Here is an 18,620-nt window from a genome sequence, read left to right as displayed (position 1 = left end):
GTGGTTCCCAAGTGTTGGAAGTCACAAACAGTAACAAGACAAATGCTCCGAATGACTGCATCACACTGGTGTCCTTATTTTTCATGGTAGAGTTAGAGTACCCTCTTTAGTGTTGACACAGAAGCAAAGAGAGATGGTTGTGCATTTATTTTAATTTCAGTTTCTTTGAAGACAGATTTTGGGGAAATATTAAAGTACACTAGGAAATGCATATAGTGAGCAGTAAGTTATGTAAGACATACTTTTTTGACACCAATCCATGGTGATCATTTATTAACAATTTTCCCATTTGACAGTCATGTTCACAATGTTTAACGTCAAAAATGCTAACCTGTTACCATGTGAAACCAAGACGTTTCTTTGCCTCGTGAATATCAGAGGTCTCATGAAGATCTTTGATATTCTGGGTTGTACCACAGATGTATGTTGGCATCTCAACGCCAGTAACATCATGAACCAGGTAGCTAGGTCTAACTCCACCAAAAATGGGTCCGAGCCCACCTCCAATTCCTTCCCTGGCTGCTTTGCGTAGTGGAAGGACATTTCGCTTGGCCTCTGCTGCTGTTTTGATCACATGCTTTGCATATTGTCGGAATTGTTTCTCCTCTTCAACAACAACGTCTGTGTTCTTTGCTTCAAACACCTGTAGCGCTGTTCTCAGTTTCCGGTCCATAGCAGATTTTTCAGCCTACAAATTAAAGAATGAAAATGGTTACTTGAAGCTTGCAAGTTCATTCCACTTGTCTCTAAAGACAGTTTTTGTTACTTAAAGTTAAGTTGGTAACTTAACGTACATGGTACAACAGTACTATCTGTGCCAACTAATGCATATTTGCCTGCTCCAGCCCCTGAATCGCTAGTCGCGCCCAATAACAATTTGTGAAAGTCAGGCTAGACTTTCCATTTAAAAATGTTTCATGGCAGACGGACAACAAAACACCCTCGAGTGATGCACAAAAGTACTAAGGATAATATTTAATTAAAGGTAGGGTAAGTAATTTTTTTGTTGTTGGTTAAAATAAGTGTGTTCGCTCTATATTCTGATAGTGTTTGTTCAGTAACAGGACTCCATGTCTCTCCAGCTCTTAATCAAACAAAATGCATTTTCAGGTCGGGATACCATATCACTTTTATCCAATCAGGATAGAGAACTCAAACAGACAGACAAAATTGGAACTGGAACACTAAAAATGAAGCTGATAAATGGGTGCTCTCTCTTTGGCTGAAATTTTGTAACCACCTGAACATTTATTTTCTGTTTAATGAAGAGCTGGAGAGATGGGGAAGACTCCTGTTATTGAACAAACACTATAGCAATGACTATCAGAAAATAACCTTTCAACAAAAGAAAACGTTTTGTTTTAACCCAAAAATATCACTTACCTACCTTTAATTAAAGAAAAAGAATGCCACAATAATGTTACTGGTATTGAAGTGCTATTTGAACAGCCTAAATTTAAAAACTTAGAAGCTCCAGCACCCTCTTGGCACAGGATGTGTTTTGCAAAGTGTTATAAAATAGTTAGGCATTACCATTAGTATGCATTTTTTCATTAGAATAAAAAATAACTAATGCATTACTAAGTTTAGTAACCTAATGTGTAAAAGTAATGCATTATATTAGTTTGTTAGTCATGGAAGTAAAATGCAATGCACTGTTTGATATAGTCACCCTTCTGGTCATTACCATTTGATTGACGTAGTGACCTTGTAAAATTCTTTCACCCTCTTTCTTTTTTTGAGCCTTCAATTGTTGCTTCTCAAAGAATAGACGGTCAGCCTCTTTTCTGGCCTGTAGAATGTCCAGTGAATTCTGTTGTTCTGCCAGATTGTTCTGCTCCTTTTCCTGCCTCTGATGAAAATGTAGATGAAAAGTGCCATGTAAACTTTTTGTTCACATAAGAGAAAAATGGAAAAACAACTTTGTATACTTTGGAATATTCATCCAAATGCAATGTGACTCAATGATTTACCATCAGTTCCCTGTGTGCAGTAATTGACTTCAACATTGCAGCCTTAGTGTCACCTTCCTCCTTCTGTTTCTGTGCCTGTTTAGCTTCTCGCTCAGCGACGGTCTTAGCGATCAGTTCTTCTTCGTTGATGACCAGCTCCTGTTTTGTGGCTGTTAGTTTGTCGATGATTTTATCCCTGACCATCTGAGCCTCTCTGAAGGACAAAATGAGCATGGTGTGAAGCTATATTACATCATTGTACTTACATCGTATTTAATGAATTTGGTTGATAGTGTTATCCAAGGTGATTCAGAACAAGTGAAACTGTAACCAGACATGCAAAAGTGTCACTTTTCAGCTACAGTCACCTTTTTGAACCCAAATAGGGCAATTGTGTGACACCTGACCCGAAAGAAAACAACATGTTGTCACCTTTTTCACCTCGGGGCTGTTTGCATGCCTGTGTAACATAAGCTTCAATTTCTGCATCACCAAATTACAGGTGACAAAGGAGCAGGTCAGAGCCAGGATAATAGTCATGTGGCTGAGCAAGGGCGATTTGGGCTTTCTGAGGATGTCCTGTTGTAGGTTTCAAAGTCATGTTCTAAAGCCTTACTTGGAGCACTTCACTTGAACTTACCTAAACAACTCTGCCTCTTTGTTTCTCCTTAACTGCATTATTTTTTGTTTTGCAGCCACAAAACATTTCCTTTGCTCCTCTTCCATCTCCTGTTTTTGTGCGTCTATTGCTTTTATGATATCTTTGCTGGAGAGGTGCTCCTGTAATGTGTATTATAATATTAGTACAGAGAGTTAAATTAACACTTTTTACGTTTTACAGTGTATATATAACATGTCAACATTTAACAATAACTCTTGCTCAAACCCCACCAAATGAGACTGCATGATGTTTCTCTTCTGCTGTAATTGGCTTTGCTTCTCCATGCTTTGCTCCCATAGATAAAGTTCCCGAAGTTGTTGAATTTCCTCTCCCTCTTTCTTGTCCTCTAGTTTGTCTCTCTCTCTCACCAACTCATGGTCCTTCATCCTTAAGGAGATGAGGATTAAAAGAAAATAATGATAATAACCTTAATTTAACCAAGCAAAGTTATTAAGAACAAATTCTTATTTACAATCTTGAGGGAGAGGAGGGTTGGGGCTAAAGAAAATCAATATTCACGTTAAAAGCAGATAAAACAAAGCAATATTATGAATCACAGAAGGAAGATGAATAAAAATCAATAATTAAAATAAATCAATTAACAAACAAATAGATACAAGCAAGAACTAATTCTCTGATGGACAGCAGCCCTTCCTGAATAACCTCAACTCAGCCAGGCTTTTGAAAGGTAGCAGGAAGAGGGACCATATTGCCCCTGCCCTGGCATCTCCACTGGTTGCCAGTATGGTTTAAAGTAAAATTCAGATTCTCCAGTCCCGACTGTAGTGTTTACAAGCCCTTAATAGGTTGTTGTGTGTAGAAAGAGGGGTGAAAAGGTCAGCAATACATGGGGATGCATTGCTGACCTTTTCACCCCTCTTTCTACACACAGGTTCCTCAGGTCAGCTGACTTGGGGGTCCTAGCTGTCCCATGGGCTAAACTCAAGTCCAGGGGTGACCGCCTTTGCTGTCGCAATCCCTAGAGTCTAGGGCCTAGACTGTGTGACAGCATTCCCCTGTCAGATTGTCCCCCTCCATTGAAATCCAGGCTCAAGACACTAGCTTTTGATTCCCCCTGATAGTGCTGATATTTGTCATTAGTTGTTTTCATTACTTTACGATTTATGTCCTTACTGTGTTTATTACTGATTGCTTATTTGTGCTTCTTGAGTTATACAGTACTTTGTGCTTTATAAATGCATTTAATTTGACTTGAATATTTTCCAGAAGTCGTGTTGAGAATTTGAATCATAAACAACAGGCTAGCTACTTACAAATGATTCAGTTGCACTGTCTTTGAAGTTGTGTTTAAGTCAGACTTACTGATGTTTCAAATCTTCTGCAACAGCCTGCCTCCCACGCCTGGTCTGAAGTGTTTTCTGCTGCTCCACTTTCAAAGCTTCATCCTCTTGGGATTTGACTCTGGCCATGAATTCTTTATCTACATCCTTAGAGTTGTTCTGTATTCTTTGCTTCAGTTCGACCTGTGCTTCCCTCTCCTTCAAAACTTCAGTCAGCAAGAGTGCACTCTGCAAAACAGGTACATACAATGGTTGAATTGCCCCTTAACATCAGACTCAATAATTGTTCCAATTATTGTACAATTGCCATTGCCAATGGTGTTAACTCCAACAGATACGAACATGAAATTGTTTGACACGGTCAGTTTGATAATATTGCTGAGCCTTGGCCTTTGCAATAGCCTCCTTCCTCTTCTGTGCTTGATATTTGGCCTCTTCGATATCGGTTAATTTTCTCTGTTCTTCCTCGATGGCCTCCCGGATCTTCTTTGCCTCGAGTTTCTTTTGTCTTTGACCCTATAACAAACTTATGTTTTATACACAGTGATGGAAGATCTTTTACTTAAGTAAAAGTAGTAATACCACACTGTAGGAAATACTTTGGTAGGCCTACAAGAAAAGTGAGAGAGAGAGGCAGGCTATATACTGTATATACATAGGCCTACATGATACAAATATTACTTCATATGCTGGGTAGCCTGTAAATTGCCCCCACTGATCAATACATTCTTATTGATACATAATAGTAATTTATTTGTTGACATTCAAGCCAATAAAGTAAATAACGTACAGAAATGGTATTGGTCCAGAATTTCACCATCTCTTTGGAGCGCAGATGCATGGCCTCTCGTTGTTGGGCTGCATCTCTGATGCTCTCCTTTTGGTGATTGTACTGGTTTGAAGTTGAACTACCTTGAATTCGAAGCCATTCGGCTTTGGGCAAAACAGTGACGTGACGAAGATCTGGTAGTTGCATTTCCCCTTTGTCTACCTCACCTGAAGACATTGTAAATAAACAAAATATAACAAATACATATATTCACACGAAAGCATCTGTGACAATGTCAAGGATGATGGCAAAAACAACAACGCCAGCTAAACAATACTAAATAATACCAAATACCAACACAAAATATGAAAACAACACAATTTAAAATTGTTCAGATTTGTGTTGTTGACTGAATCGATTATTGACATTGATAACAAATTCATATTATATTATTGTATATATTATTATATAGTATTTCCTCTCACCTTTTATGCTGAAACCTCTCCTTTGACCTCGCTGTAGCATTGCTGCCATAATATACAGTCAGTGTATTTATACAAAATTATCTACAGGGCATTTGAAAAATCTCGATGTATCATGACAGTTGTGGATAGCTTAGTTGTGTGTCCTCAACATGTAAGACTTCTACATTTAAAACAAAAGAGGTTTCCTCAAAGTAGCCTACCCAGTATGGTGGAGAGAAAAAAATGCTCATTTGTTGGAATGTTTCTAACAGTCTATGGTTTCTAAGCAACGCCTAAACCAATTAGAACGCAGGCTTCTGGTCAACACCAGATGGCGCCATTCCTTCTTGTTTCTTCGTTCATTACCAACAGTGTTGCCATGTCGGCTTATTACAAGCGACGATGGGCTTCTTTTTCTGTAAAGTTGCTTGTAAAGATTGGCAGTTGCGAGTTGCAGTTTTTTGGGCTTGTTTCCAAAGTGTAGTTGCTTATTTGTGCTTGTTTCCTAATGTTGTTTAAACCAGTGTTTCTCAAACATTTTCATGTCAAGGACCCACAAATTAATATGTATTTGTAGACCCAACCTTCTGAAAATATTTTGTGCCAGAGACCCCATACAAGATTTTGTGGATTTGAAAATATTCCTATAAAATGTTCACTTTTGCCCAAGATTTTCTTCACGACACGTTGTGAGCTTGTAGATCTGCTATTTTCAAACAGCCGATAGTGTATATAAAATGCTCATGTGGCTTCTTCTGGGCTTGTTTCCCTAGACTTGGTTGCTTATTTCTCTCACAAAACCTGGCTACACTGATTACCAACCAGTGGCAACCACATACCACTCATCCATCCATTCATTCATTCCACCTAGTGGCACCCATAGATATATATCTATGGTGGCCAGTAAGTAGCCTAATGATCTGAAAGGCCTGTCATGTGAGAGTCTATGTCAGGTGATGGACTGTGTGTGACGTGTTCAACTTTCACAACATTTGATGTCAATGGCTCGATCGCTTGACTTTGTACATCTGAATTAGGAACTTACTTAAATAATGCAATGTTAATTGGTAAAAAGAAAATCCTTATTTGCTTTCTTTGGTGACGAAAACTGCTACGTGTGGTGTAAAGTAACTAAATACATTTACTCAAGTACTGTACTTTTTTTTTACTTTACTAGAGTATTTCCAGTTTTCAGTACTTTTACTTCTACTCCACTACATTTTAGAAGCAAATATAATTTTATTCCACTAGAATGATTTGAAAACAACATTATGTAGTAGCCTACCCAACCTTATTTTTAACTATGAGTAGGCTACAACAGAAAGACGCCCTGGATAAAAACTGGATTTGCGAGTTGCAGACTGACGGGTTGATGCAGGCCTGGTTCTACCACAACGTAACCTCGCGTCACCAGTCTTTCACCACAAAGCAGATAGATGAAGAGGCGGGTTTACTGCTAAAGGGGCAGTCTTTCCCATGGTAACCGTTCAAAACCAGCGTTGCCATGTCCGCTTATTATAAGCGACTTTGGGCTTCTTTTTCTGTAAAGTTGCTGCGGGTTGAGTTTTTTTGGGCTTGTTTCTAAAGTATAGTTCTTTCTTCTTTGAGCTTGTTTCTATGACATTTTCAAGTCAAGAGCCCACCCCAAGAACAAATCATTGTCTGCAGACCCCCCAATCTGAAAATAATTTTCAGATGGGGGGAGTGGGACGGACGCCCCCCCCCCCATACAAGATTTGTGTTGTTAAAATGTCTCAAAAATATTTTACATTTTTCAGCTTTAAAAATAAATAAATAGCTGATCTACAGTACAAACTTGTGGATTTAATCCTATACGCAGTGGCTATTTGAAAATAGTCACCAATAGGTTTAAAGTGCTCATGTGTTGCTTCTTTTGGGCTTGTTTTCATTAGACCCGGTTGCTTATTTCTCTCACTAACCTGGCAACACTGCAGGGTAACTGCGTGTCCATCAATTGTCTGCTACCCATTCAACAGAAGTTAGTTGTGCACAAAGCTACTGAAAACGAGAAGAAACTGCAAAATGGCCCCGATAGTCATCAAAAGTATCCTAATTAGCGAAAGTGTGGATCCTTGCTGCAAGAAGATCTTGGAAGAGAATGGAATCCAAGTCACGGAAAAGCAAAACATGACCAAGGATGATTTGTTGGCAGAGATAAAGGTAAAGTTGTATTCGGTCTCTCAGTCAGAATGACTGCGTTCACACGCACCTTCTTTTCCATAACAGCGTGCGTGACATGCATGCATATGCAATTAGTGGATTTTTTGGTGTCCTTTTTAGTCGAGAAATGTATAAAAGAAAAAAATATATATATATGTATTTTGTCATATTTTTTTTGCTTTCTTGGGTTTAATCCTTTTAGCATCCTTTTGTATTGAACTGTACTTTCTGTGTTTTTTTGCAAACTGTTGAATAAAGTATTCAATCAATCAATCAGCTTTATAACAGGTCTTAAAGACAAATGGTAGAATACAAACTGTGTTAACATTATGCACAAAGCTTACATTATTATACGTTTTGATTGAAGGATGCACTTTAACCTTAGGATATACGTTTACACTATTTGCGCTCGGCACGTATCTTTTTTGGCAAAGATTAGAACTAGAATGGATTGCTCTGCTTTTAGGACCGCCCTCCTCGTGTACCATTTTATCTGATGCAACTGCATCCAAGGCTTGCTGCCACACACCCTCATCACTTTTGTCCAGTGGTGGAAAAAGTACCCACACATGTTTTACTTAAGTAAAAGTATCAATTCTGCAATGTAGAAATACTCAAAATGTACTTGAGTAAAAGTACAAAAGTATTGGTATGAAAATGTTCATCTTTTGAAAATAGCAGTCCTACAACTTAAGCTCACAATGTGTCACATCTGTTGAGCTTGTAGATTGGCTATTTTCAAATGGCCGAAATAGTAGGTTCATGTATGTTTTAATGTATGTTGTAAAGCTGTCAAATAATTGTAGTGGAGTAAAAGTATTATATTTGCCTCTGAGAGGCTACTGAGGCTACTGAAAATTGGAAATGAATTGGAATTGGAAGTAAAAAATACCTCAACATTGTAAGTACAATACTTGAGTAAATGTACTTTGTTACTTTACACCACTGCTTTTGTCTGCCTGTCCCGATGCAGTGACCTAAATCAGTTGAGCCGGTTAGGTTACAAATGCTGTGATTTCTTGTACCAAGTCAATAACCAATTAGAAATGACTAGGCTCAAGGTCTAAACTAAACTACATAGTCAATAGTTTAATGTAAATATAACAAAAGTTATAGCTTACATTGCACAATATGCTGCTAGAGTAGACCAGCAGTCTTGTTACACATGCCACTGTGCAATAGACTATAGATCTCCATACTGTAGCTCAGTGGTTCTCAAACTTTTTCATGTCAAGGACCCCCACATTTACACTTATTGGCCCACGGACCCCCATCTGAAAATATATGCCAAGGACCCCCATAAGAGATTTTGTTTTACAGCTCTAGCAGTGATTTTCAACCATTTAAAATTTCAGGACCCCCAGTTTGACATGCATTTAGGCTACGGACCCCCATTTCTATCTCTGGGACCCATTTATATTGTAAAATCAATGTTAATGTAACTCTGAGAGTGTACAAATAACGGGTCCATTTGGTTCCATTTGTACACTCTCTGAGTTACAGACCCATAAGGGTCCATTTGGTTCCTATTAACATTTAGCTGGGGACCCCCTGGACCTCCCTCAAGGACCCCTGGGGGTCCCCGGACCCCACTTTGAGAACCAATGCTGTAGCTAACATTTACATAAATCTCTAGGAGTATGATGGCCTTGTCGTCAGATCTGCAACAAAGGTAACAGCTGAAGTCATCAGTGCTGCTGACAATCTCAAAATCATTGGAAGAGCAGGGACTGGTGTGGACAATGTGGATGTTGATGCTGCCACCAAGAAGGGCATCATTGTCATGAAGTAAGTTTTGTTTTTCTCTGTGTTGCCCCTTGCATGTTCTTGATAACTTGCAATTGTTGTTGTATGTTCCTTTTATAATTGTCAACTGAATAACGTGTTTTATTTCCCACAGCACACCAAGTGGCAACACCATCAGTGCTGCAGAGCTGACATGTACCCTCATGATGAGCCTCTCAAGGCAAGATTATGGAACTGATTTCATGAAACAATTTGTATTTTTGTTCTGCAGGGTGAGGGGTATTAGTCCACTATGCATTGCAATACAGTGTAGTTCTACTGTATAATGCAGCAAGGAAGTATGTGCAATATAGTCAGTATATAGTATGTATGCAGTTGTGGAAAAAGTACTCAAATGTTTTACTTCAGTAAAAGTATCAATGCAACATTGTAAAAATACACTGTTACATGTAAAAGTCTGTTATTCAAAATTCACTTGAGTAAAAGTGCAAACGTTTTGGCATCAAAATATACATGAAGTACCATTAGTCAAAACTATTCATTATGCAGAATGTCCCATTTTCACAAGTTATCAAAATGCATAAAAATCACCATGCGACACGTTGTGAGCTTGTAGATCGGCTACTTTCAAATAGCCGAAGTGTATATAGGGCTGAAGTGGCTAATGTACGTTTTGTAATAATAATCAATCAAGTAACTAACTAAACATTTTCAAATAATTGTAAAAGTAAAAGTACAATATTTGCCTTTGAGATGTAGTGGACTAGAAGTAAAAGTATTGAAAATTGGAAATACTCAGTAAAGTAAAAGTACCTAAAAATGTTACATAAGCACAGTACTTGAGTACATGTACCTAGTTATTTTATTCCACTGTATGTACAGGTATCAAGTAGTATCGAGCTTAAGGACACCATTCAAAGTAATAGGTCGACAGAAAAGAACAGGGCGGCTGCGTCCATTAATTTCAATGTGTGGAGATGTTCTATTTGGTTCCTCAAGCTATATTATATAATATATAAACTTTTTCATAGATGGCTTCATTGACTTGTGTAGTGTTGTGTTGGATTCTTAGAAAACTTGTACTTGGTCTGCTGCTCTCCACCCACCACCAAACCTTTTCCGAAAACAGCCGCTCTACAAGCTCACAACAACTCGGCTATTTTTGGCTAAAGTTCTCCTCAGAATAGGGATGCTAGGGTTCAAGTGGTTAATGTAAAAAAAAAAGTTCCCATCACACAAAGATTTGGTGACCCCGCTGTACTCTGAGGACCCCCTAGGGGTCCGGACCCCCTGTTGAAGACACAGTGAAATGAGCAGGGCATTGTGGCCGCTGGATACAGGGCATATCTTTTTTCCCCGGGGTCATAAGGCCAAACTGTTTTTATTGTTTAGTTGTTCAGTGTATAGTTGAAAATTGCTTTATAATTTGATCACTATGGGACAGGTTATAAAACATTTATCTAGTTTTATACTCCTATCTTGAATTGATATTTGAGTACCATCGTAAATGAGGGCCTGGTCCTGAGAAACAAATAAAGGTTGAATGAATGAATTAATGCATACATTTTCTGTCCTAGACAATACTGTGCATTATATGCACATTCAGTATGAATACTTGTGTATTTATATTCTATGTGCATTATGTGCATAGCTGGATATAGGGCATACATTTCCACACTGTACAGATGTCAGATATGTTATACTTTTTCCTCTCCACACATACAATTTGGATTTATATATTCTTCTGTTTTCAGACATGTTCCCCAAGCTGCCATGTCGATGAAAGCAGGGAAGTGGGATCGCAAGAAGGTACTGTATGGGGAAAAACCTTTTTGGTTGCATATACAGCATGCATGGAGATGTTGGCAGACTTGGCACATACTGTGAGCAATTACTGTCGCATGGTCTGCCCCATTGTTCATTCAGTCATCACTAATTAAATGTGATAACTTGAGTCTGTGTAATTTTCAAGCTTGTGGACCATGGACAATGTTTTGCTAATTATTTTGCAGTTCATGGGTGCAGAGGTGTATGGAAAAACCCTTGGAATACTTGGACTTGGAAGAATAGGAAAGGAAGTTGCAACTAGAATGCAGTCGTTTGGCATGAAGGTAATGAGATAACAATGTTGTTTCCATCTCTTTCAGTGTGGTACTGTGGCATTTTAATTATTTAGTTAACATTTCAACCATATATACTTTTCTTTTCTTCATGACAGACTATTGGCTATGATCCAATCACTCCATATGAAGTGTCAGCCACCTGGGGTGTAGAGCAGATGTCGCTGGAACAACTGTGGCCTCAGTGTGACTATATTACTGTCCATACTCCCCTAATGCCCTCCACTGCTGGTAAGTTTTGATAAGGCTTTTCTATGTGAAGAACAATATTATCAACATTGGGGCAGATTTTTAGGGCCAACTCAAATGCTGGTCCTACATTAAATATCCAATTACAATGTTGTTTTCTCCAAGGTTTACTTAATGATACCACATTTGCCAAGTGCAAGAAAGGAGTGAAGGTCGTGAACTGTGCACGAGGGGGCATCATTGATGAGGCTGCTCTCCTTAGAGCCTTGGAGTCTGGACAGTGTGGAGGAGCAGGCCTCGATGTCTTTGTTGAGGCAAGGATATTCAGTGCAATGTTTATATGATAACTGTATATCAAAGAGGTTTTGCTCATCTCAATAGCCCTTCAGTACTAACATGAAGATACTGTAATCTTATCTTACCACATCTTACTTCATGCATATCATTTGGCCACAGGAACCACCAAAGAACCGTGCACTGGTGGACCACCCCAATGTGATCAGCTGTCCTCACCTGGGAGCCAGCACCAAGGAGGCACAGGAGCGTTGTGGACAAGACATTGCCCTCCAGATTGTGGACATGGTGAAGGGCAAGAGCCTTGTTGGAGCTGTGAGTTATTATTTTGCAACAAAGCAGGGTTGAAATTGACAATTTAAGATTGAAGACAATAGACCATATTCACACGGCGGCCATGTTGCTATTAAGTCAATGAAAGTGCCACCCCGGTTGTCACGGCAACGGGGTGGCACTTTCAATGTAAAATTCCAAAATGGCCGCTGTGTGAATATGGTCTATAGGACCTGACGATACAGTAGTTTAGCATTGACTACAACACATTCAACAACGTTGTTTCGTACATATAGAGGCTTGCAAAAGAGTGAGGACTTACCATTTCAGAGGCAGCACAGAAAACACAAAACCGTATGTTCTAGTACTGTCAAACGTGTATGTTATAGTGCCTTACAACTTTCACTGGTTTACAGGTGCAAAGTGGGTGAAATTTATTTTTGCGTAAATCAACAAATATGTTTTTTGGTTGATTTGAATACTTTATCAGTCAGAAATTTAAACAGCACGAGGTACAGTCAGACATTAAGGCTAAAAGGATAACACAAAGAAAGTCTTCAAACCTGGATATTTTGTCAGTTGCGGCCAACCATGTACAGTATGTATTGTACCAGAAAATGATATAGTTGAGTCTTTGCTACAAGGGAATTCATGTTGAGGAGGCTTCCTTTAAGCCTTGGCAAAGGAATCGTAGATCATGCAATTTGAATCACGTTTTGCCCACATAATTCTGGTAGGATTATTACAATATTACCCAGTTTAAAAACAGGATCATTTTATTTGATGGTTTCATGATTGATTGATTGAATACTTTATTAGTCAGAAATGTAGTCGGCATGGACGTACAGTAAGACATTTGGCTAAAAGGATAACACAAAAAAGTCCTGGGGACTTGTTTCCGTTGTGGTCCTATGTATTCAATTCATCAACATAGCATAGAATATTAACACATTAATACATCTCATAAGTACAAAGGAGAAAATTAAAAACGGCGGCAGTGAATGACGCCTCCTTTCAGTGGGAATTCATATCTACCTCCCCTTGTGGTCTGCTGATGCTTCAGGTCAGTTTTGAAAGAAACCAGTGATTCACATCCTTTAATGGATGATGTCAGGGCATTCCTTGTGGCAGAGTAGTAGAATGCAAATGTTCCCATGTTTGTTCTAAATTTGGGGGGTACCAGATCATGGTTGCTCCCTCTGGTGTTGTAGTTGTCACTCACTTTGGTAAAGTAGTTGGACAGGTTTGAGGGCATTGTCCCTGATAGAAGCCAAAACAATACACAGATTCATAAGCATAGAACTTGGCTGTGACTTTGTCTCACTGTCATGAGTGCATTTGTATGCATTAGTAGTAGTAGTAGACAAAGTAACTTGCTGTAAATGTAATAATTGAAGCCAAAATTGAGCATGTATACTGCAGTATAAAATAGTACTGAAGTAACGAAGAGTATGATGTGAGTGCAAAATAGCTGCCGTGTAAATGAGGGTAGCCTAAAGACATTTTTTTCGTCCACAACAAAACATGGGGACTAGCTGTTTATTCCTGGGAGAGGTGGCATTCTGTGGTTGCCAGGTTGCCTCAGGGACAGGATTCCACAATATGCTGTCGCCAAAGAAGTAGGGCATCTGAATCAAGCCACTGTGAAGGATATGTTTGTGTTCAACAGTGTGTCTTGAAATAATGTGTCTGCATTTTATTAGTAAAAATGTTTTGCAATGTGATCTTGTCCCAATACAGGTGAATGCACAGGTTTTGGCAAGCACATTCTCCCAGGAATCACATCAGTGGATCACACTTGGAAAAGCCATCGGAGCTGTGCTGCAATCATGCAGTACTTCCAAACATCCATTCAGCCAAGTGCAAATCACTACACGTGGTAGGAACTTGAATGTTATAAAGTTATACACTTATTTTTCAACCAACCAACTGTAAATTAGAGCAGAAGATATACATTTACGACAAGGCTAGTTTTATTTAATTTTTTACTTTGAATGAGGAATAACAAAATAATATCCTGTCATTGGCAAATGGCTAGCCCCTTTCGGGACCCTGTTTACCTTTTTTGTATTTGGGAAGGCGGTATCCAGGGTCCCTTGACGCTCAAACCACTCTCTGTCGTACTCGCGGAAAGCTGCATTAATCGGCGTGGTTAAAATGTTTGAATCATTTTGTAAAACTTAAGCTCCTCTCTTACACTCTGCTCCACTGCCCATGTCCCGCCTCCCCGCGCTGTGACTGACTAGCTGCGCGTCCTACGTTACTGCCTCTGATTGGCCGAGCTCCTACATGCTTGCATTTGCTAGCCCTAAAGGGGCTAGCAAATGGCCCTCTAATGTTGGTCTTCAACTCCCTCTGGTGGTGTAATTCTAAAATGTACTAACAATGGAATTTTACATTCACACACACTCTACTATTACGAACAGAATAAAGAGCTTGAACTTTTTTGTTTTGTTTTAACCCAAAAATGTCCCTTACAGCAACTATAATCCCCTGATCACCATCTTCAAATCAGTCCATGGCTGAGCGTTTAAACTTTGATTCAATTGTATCTATAAATATCAGTAATTTGTCTAAATGAATACATTATTTTGTGAAGTAAAAGAGTTTTTAAATTTATTCATTTCACTGATAGTTACTATGCTACATATAAAATAATCCTTAACCGTTAAATTCAGAGGATTTATTTTCTGTGGACTTAATTTAGTTTTATTTTATGTCCTTGCTGCTCTGGCATTTGTGCCCTCAATTCTTTTTTGACAACACTTACAGTAAGACCAAGTGACCTTGCCCCAAAAGTGATTATCAGAAGTGTCAGTATATTGACTTGTTTTACTTGGAATTGTTTGTCAACTGTCGCATAAATCTAACTAATTCAGTTTATTACTCTCACCAGGTGATTGCTTGAAGACTTCCACTGGTTTCATGACTTCAGCCGTAATGGTTGGGCTACTCACTGGTGAATCCAACAGATGCCCTAACCTCGTCAATGCACTGACCTTAGCCAAGGAGTCTGGAATTATGGTACAAAGTCCAATCCCGTTTGAAGAGTTGGTTATCATATACTAGTAATGACCAAGTCCTGAATTACAAGAATCTCATCAGACACATGTGTTGACTTATTTTAGGTAAACCAAAGCCATAGCAAGTCTGAGGGGGCTGCCTATGGTGTGTGTGAGGTGCATGTGTCCACCAATGGCTCCAGCTTCAAAGCCAGTGGGTCATTTCAAGGAGGCATGCCCGTTCTGCTCGAGCTGTGTGGCAGTGCGTTCCGGCAGTCTGTCTCGCTCACTGGCAACCTGCTGTTCTTCAAGGCCTCAGCCAGTCCTCAGCTCCTGCCATCATTGACTGGTAAGAGAGTCATTGTTATCTACGCCATTCTGACAGGCGAAGAGTATATTTTTGCCTTTGTGTGTCTGTACAGCTCATGTTGGACATTGATCGGCTTGAGACTTAGCATGCACACTCCCAGTAAACAAAGGAAGACACTCCAACCCTATTCTTGAACTGTAGGTCGTATAATCAAAACTTTTCCCTGGATTCCTTGGAAAATGACCAGGGGTGTAATGCTGAAAATGCCCCACTGTAAAAACACAACAGAGCTTTTTCAGCATCACCAGTGTGCAGACTCTATTCTTTCTCTTTTGTGATACTACCTTGCACTACCTTCCTCATGTAGTCATAGCTTCACACAGTACCACGCCATTTCACCAGTGTTTTGAGCACGAGCAAACGCCTGTGCGTGCCCATGAGACTGTAGTTCCCATTCTTCTGTCTCACTGCTTCATTATGATACCTAATACCGCTGTAGTAGCCTAGCATGTAGATTTGTTGTTGGTAGGCTACTTTAAGCCCCCAACAACACATCAACCCGAATAGGGTATCGATCAACATCGATAGGTGTTGGAAAGCGTCTGTGGCCGAGAATCTGTTGTTGAATAGGCGGCAGTGTGTACACCGCCGTGTCGGGTCGAAACTTGTATTTAGGTGTTTTAATGGAAAATATTAATATCCAGTCAGGGTGAAGTGTTGACCATTTACTAGGAAGATTCAGCAGAGCAACAGCATACAGATCATAAGGAACAGACCTCCTGGCCTGTTCCGGCAGCCCCTCGGGGCACAAGCCTCCTGAAGTGTCGTATGGGACACCTTTTATACACAAAAAAATATAAATGGAGATAAATATAAACAGGCTATACTAAGTGACAGTACCATATATAATAGAGCTGACTGATTAAATTAGCAATGACCATGTATAGTATCACTTAGGACAGATTACATGCTGACACAGAATATGTGGAAATAGACATTTGTAACAGTTGTTGAATGACAGGAACAGGAGCTGTGAAAAGACCCCTGCTGTGTGGCTAACATTCTATGGCCCAAATAAAAATAGATGCATAAATGAATGATTTTACAGATAGGCATTCTAGACTCTCCATTACAGTGTTGAATGCCGACCCTACAAATGTCATTGCTGTTTGTCACCAAATTAGGTACAAATACAATGAGCGTCAAACAGGGTTTTGATATTGCATACTGTTTGCCTGTATGTGCCTTAAAAAATGTGTGGGCACTTTATATCATGAACGCAACATCCAACCAACACCAAATTGTAATCGCACGTTGAAGGGCCTCTACAGAGCACACTTTGAAAATGCCTTCACTTCTGCCCATAGGGGGTGCCACTTAATGTGAAAAGTTGAACAGTATGTTGTAGAAAGGCTATTTCCCCCTGCAGCTTCCTCGTCTCCTGCGGGGTGCATAGTGCATACCACCACTGACACAGCCCTGGGTAGGCAATCGGAATCAGAATCTTTATTGTCACTTGTGTACATGTATAAAACAATGGGTGAAATTCGTTTTTGTGCAAGCTCCCATCGTTTTTTGTTTCCAGAAAGAGAAAGGAAAAAAAGAAGGGGGAGGGTGGGCAAAGGCGAAGACCTGCGCTTCGAGGAGCGCAGTAGTTACTTTTGAGTTATTTATGCTAAATGTTTCCTGTATGCACATTTGCCAGTTTCTTTTGTTTTAGGGTCATCTAGGCACTTGTCTACCTTTCCTTATTGTAAACATTTATTTAAAATGTAAACTGTTTCCCACCAAGTGCACATTATGGTTCCCTAGTCAAACATTACATTTTTTAATTTCCCTCTTGGATGAGACACGGCAATAAAGCTTAATCTTGACTAGTCTTCATAACATTATACTTCCCATCGGTTATCTTTTGTCTTTGTTTTTTGTCTAGGTTTGCTGGCCACAGCAGGAGTGGGGATGGAATCGTTCAGTGCTCCTGCAACCCAAACTGGGGATTTGTGGTATTGCATGGGGTTGTCTTCTCTCCTTGGAGACCTCGGCGCCTTGAAGCCTTTGGTCAAAGAGGCTGTGCAGCTCACCATTTAAACGACCAGGGCAACACTTAAAATTACAACACAATGCTGGAATAACATTCAGTATCTGAAAAGCTAACAGTTAAAGATTGTTTGTGTATTTCAAATAGTCCAATACAACCCTGGGAAGACATTCAGCATCTGAAAAGCTAACAATTAAAGATTGTTTGTGTATTTGAAATAGTCCATCTTGTTCTCACCATTCAAATACTTCAGTTTACTTATGATGTCAACTTGTTTAGAAGTTGATTACATAGAGATTGGAGAATTTTTGATTAACAATTAATTATAATGTATAGATGTTTACATGTGCTTTTTGAACTAAACCTCTCAATTAAACAAATACCATGTGTGCTGTGTTTAATTGTATGTTTCAAATGTTTTACTGAATTATTCTGAAGCTAATTGTCTCCGCCAGAGAGAGTATGTTTTACCCCCTGTCTGTCCGTCCGTCCGTCCGTGTGTCCGTCCGTCTGTCACCAGCTAATCTCCGGCACCGTGGGCCCGGTCGCTCCGAAACTGTGCACACACACTCCCTGGGTACCAATTCAGAACCTCTGCCCCAAATCTTTCACATGGGCCTGTTATAGCGCCACCAGGAGGCCGATTTGTGCGAAACCAAATTTTTTATATTACTCCTACAAATTTTATCCAAACGTCATGCAAATCGGTACACAGTATCACTGTAGTCATGTGATCAACACGGATCTGTCAGAGTTCCCATATTCCATCCTCATTGCCTAAGGTTGGCTTCCAAAGTTTGCAGGATTGGTCCGTTTTGAACAAAAAGCCTCAAAGTATACACACAGCTTGTGATTTCCGTGAAATTTCACATGCACATTCCCACTAGGCCGAGGAAGAAATGCCACCCTTCTCACATTGGCCTATTATAGCGCCACCAGGAGGCCAGTATAACGTACCTGACCTGACTTTTTCTAGTTTATATTGATTTTTTCTGGGGTTTAGATAAATGCATTAAGACCACTGTTTTCAGTAGCCTATAATTTGTTATGGCGCTGCATTGGTGTATTAAACTGCATGATATGCAACGTTCTTAATCCTTATTGGGCTTAAATCCTACAGCCTTGATGGCTGTAGAATGGGGTCCACTGCCATGGCAACCGATGGGAGACTGAATATAGGTTAATGCCTCAGTGAAGGTCTACACACAATGAAGTGAAGTATTGTTAGCCTGCGTAGCTTTTTTAAAACTAGTTTGTCGTGAATGATCCATCGATGTGTGCATATCACGAGTCTGGAACGGAGAATGGGTTTCGACTAAG

At 39.6% G+C, this 18,620-nt stretch overlaps 2 protein-coding genes across 2 annotated transcripts; one reads left to right on the top strand and one right to left on the bottom strand.

Moving 5' to 3' along the window:
- Positions 1-188: 188 nt before the first annotated feature.
- On the bottom strand, positions 189-5,272 carry cfap210 (cilia and flagella associated protein 210). Its single transcript, XM_080456927.1, has 9 exons — positions 5,169-5,272; positions 4,705-4,910; positions 4,257-4,430; positions 3,937-4,142; positions 2,844-3,000; positions 2,593-2,732; positions 1,974-2,166; positions 1,688-1,852; positions 189-688 (listed from the first exon to the last, which is right to left on the bottom strand). The coding sequence occupies exons 1-9, from the start codon at positions 5,215-5,217 to the stop codon at positions 335-337; spliced, it is 1,644 nt and encodes a 547-aa protein (XP_080313053.1). The 5' UTR covers positions 5,218-5,272; the 3' UTR covers positions 189-334.
- A 1,842-nt stretch (positions 5,273-7,114) lies between these two features.
- phgdh (phosphoglycerate dehydrogenase) lies at positions 7,115-17,696 on the top strand. Its single transcript, XM_080412670.1, has 12 exons — positions 7,115-7,328; positions 8,965-9,116; positions 9,229-9,294; positions 10,829-10,883; positions 11,087-11,185; positions 11,293-11,425; positions 11,549-11,697; positions 11,840-11,992; positions 13,691-13,829; positions 14,847-14,974; positions 15,079-15,301; positions 17,196-17,696. The coding sequence occupies exons 1-12, from the start codon at positions 7,191-7,193 to the stop codon at positions 17,348-17,350; spliced, it is 1,590 nt and encodes a 529-aa protein (XP_080268796.1). The 5' UTR covers positions 7,115-7,190; the 3' UTR covers positions 17,351-17,696.
- The last annotated feature ends 924 nt before the right edge of the window (positions 17,697-18,620 follow it).

The sequence above is a fragment of the Gymnoscopelus braueri genome, assembly GCF_963280865.1.
Source record: "Gymnoscopelus braueri genome assembly, chromosome: 18".
In the NCBI taxonomy this organism is placed as follows: Eukaryota; Metazoa; Chordata; class Actinopteri; order Myctophiformes; family Myctophidae; genus Gymnoscopelus; species Gymnoscopelus braueri.
This window is presented reverse-complemented; position numbering and strand designations above follow the sequence as displayed.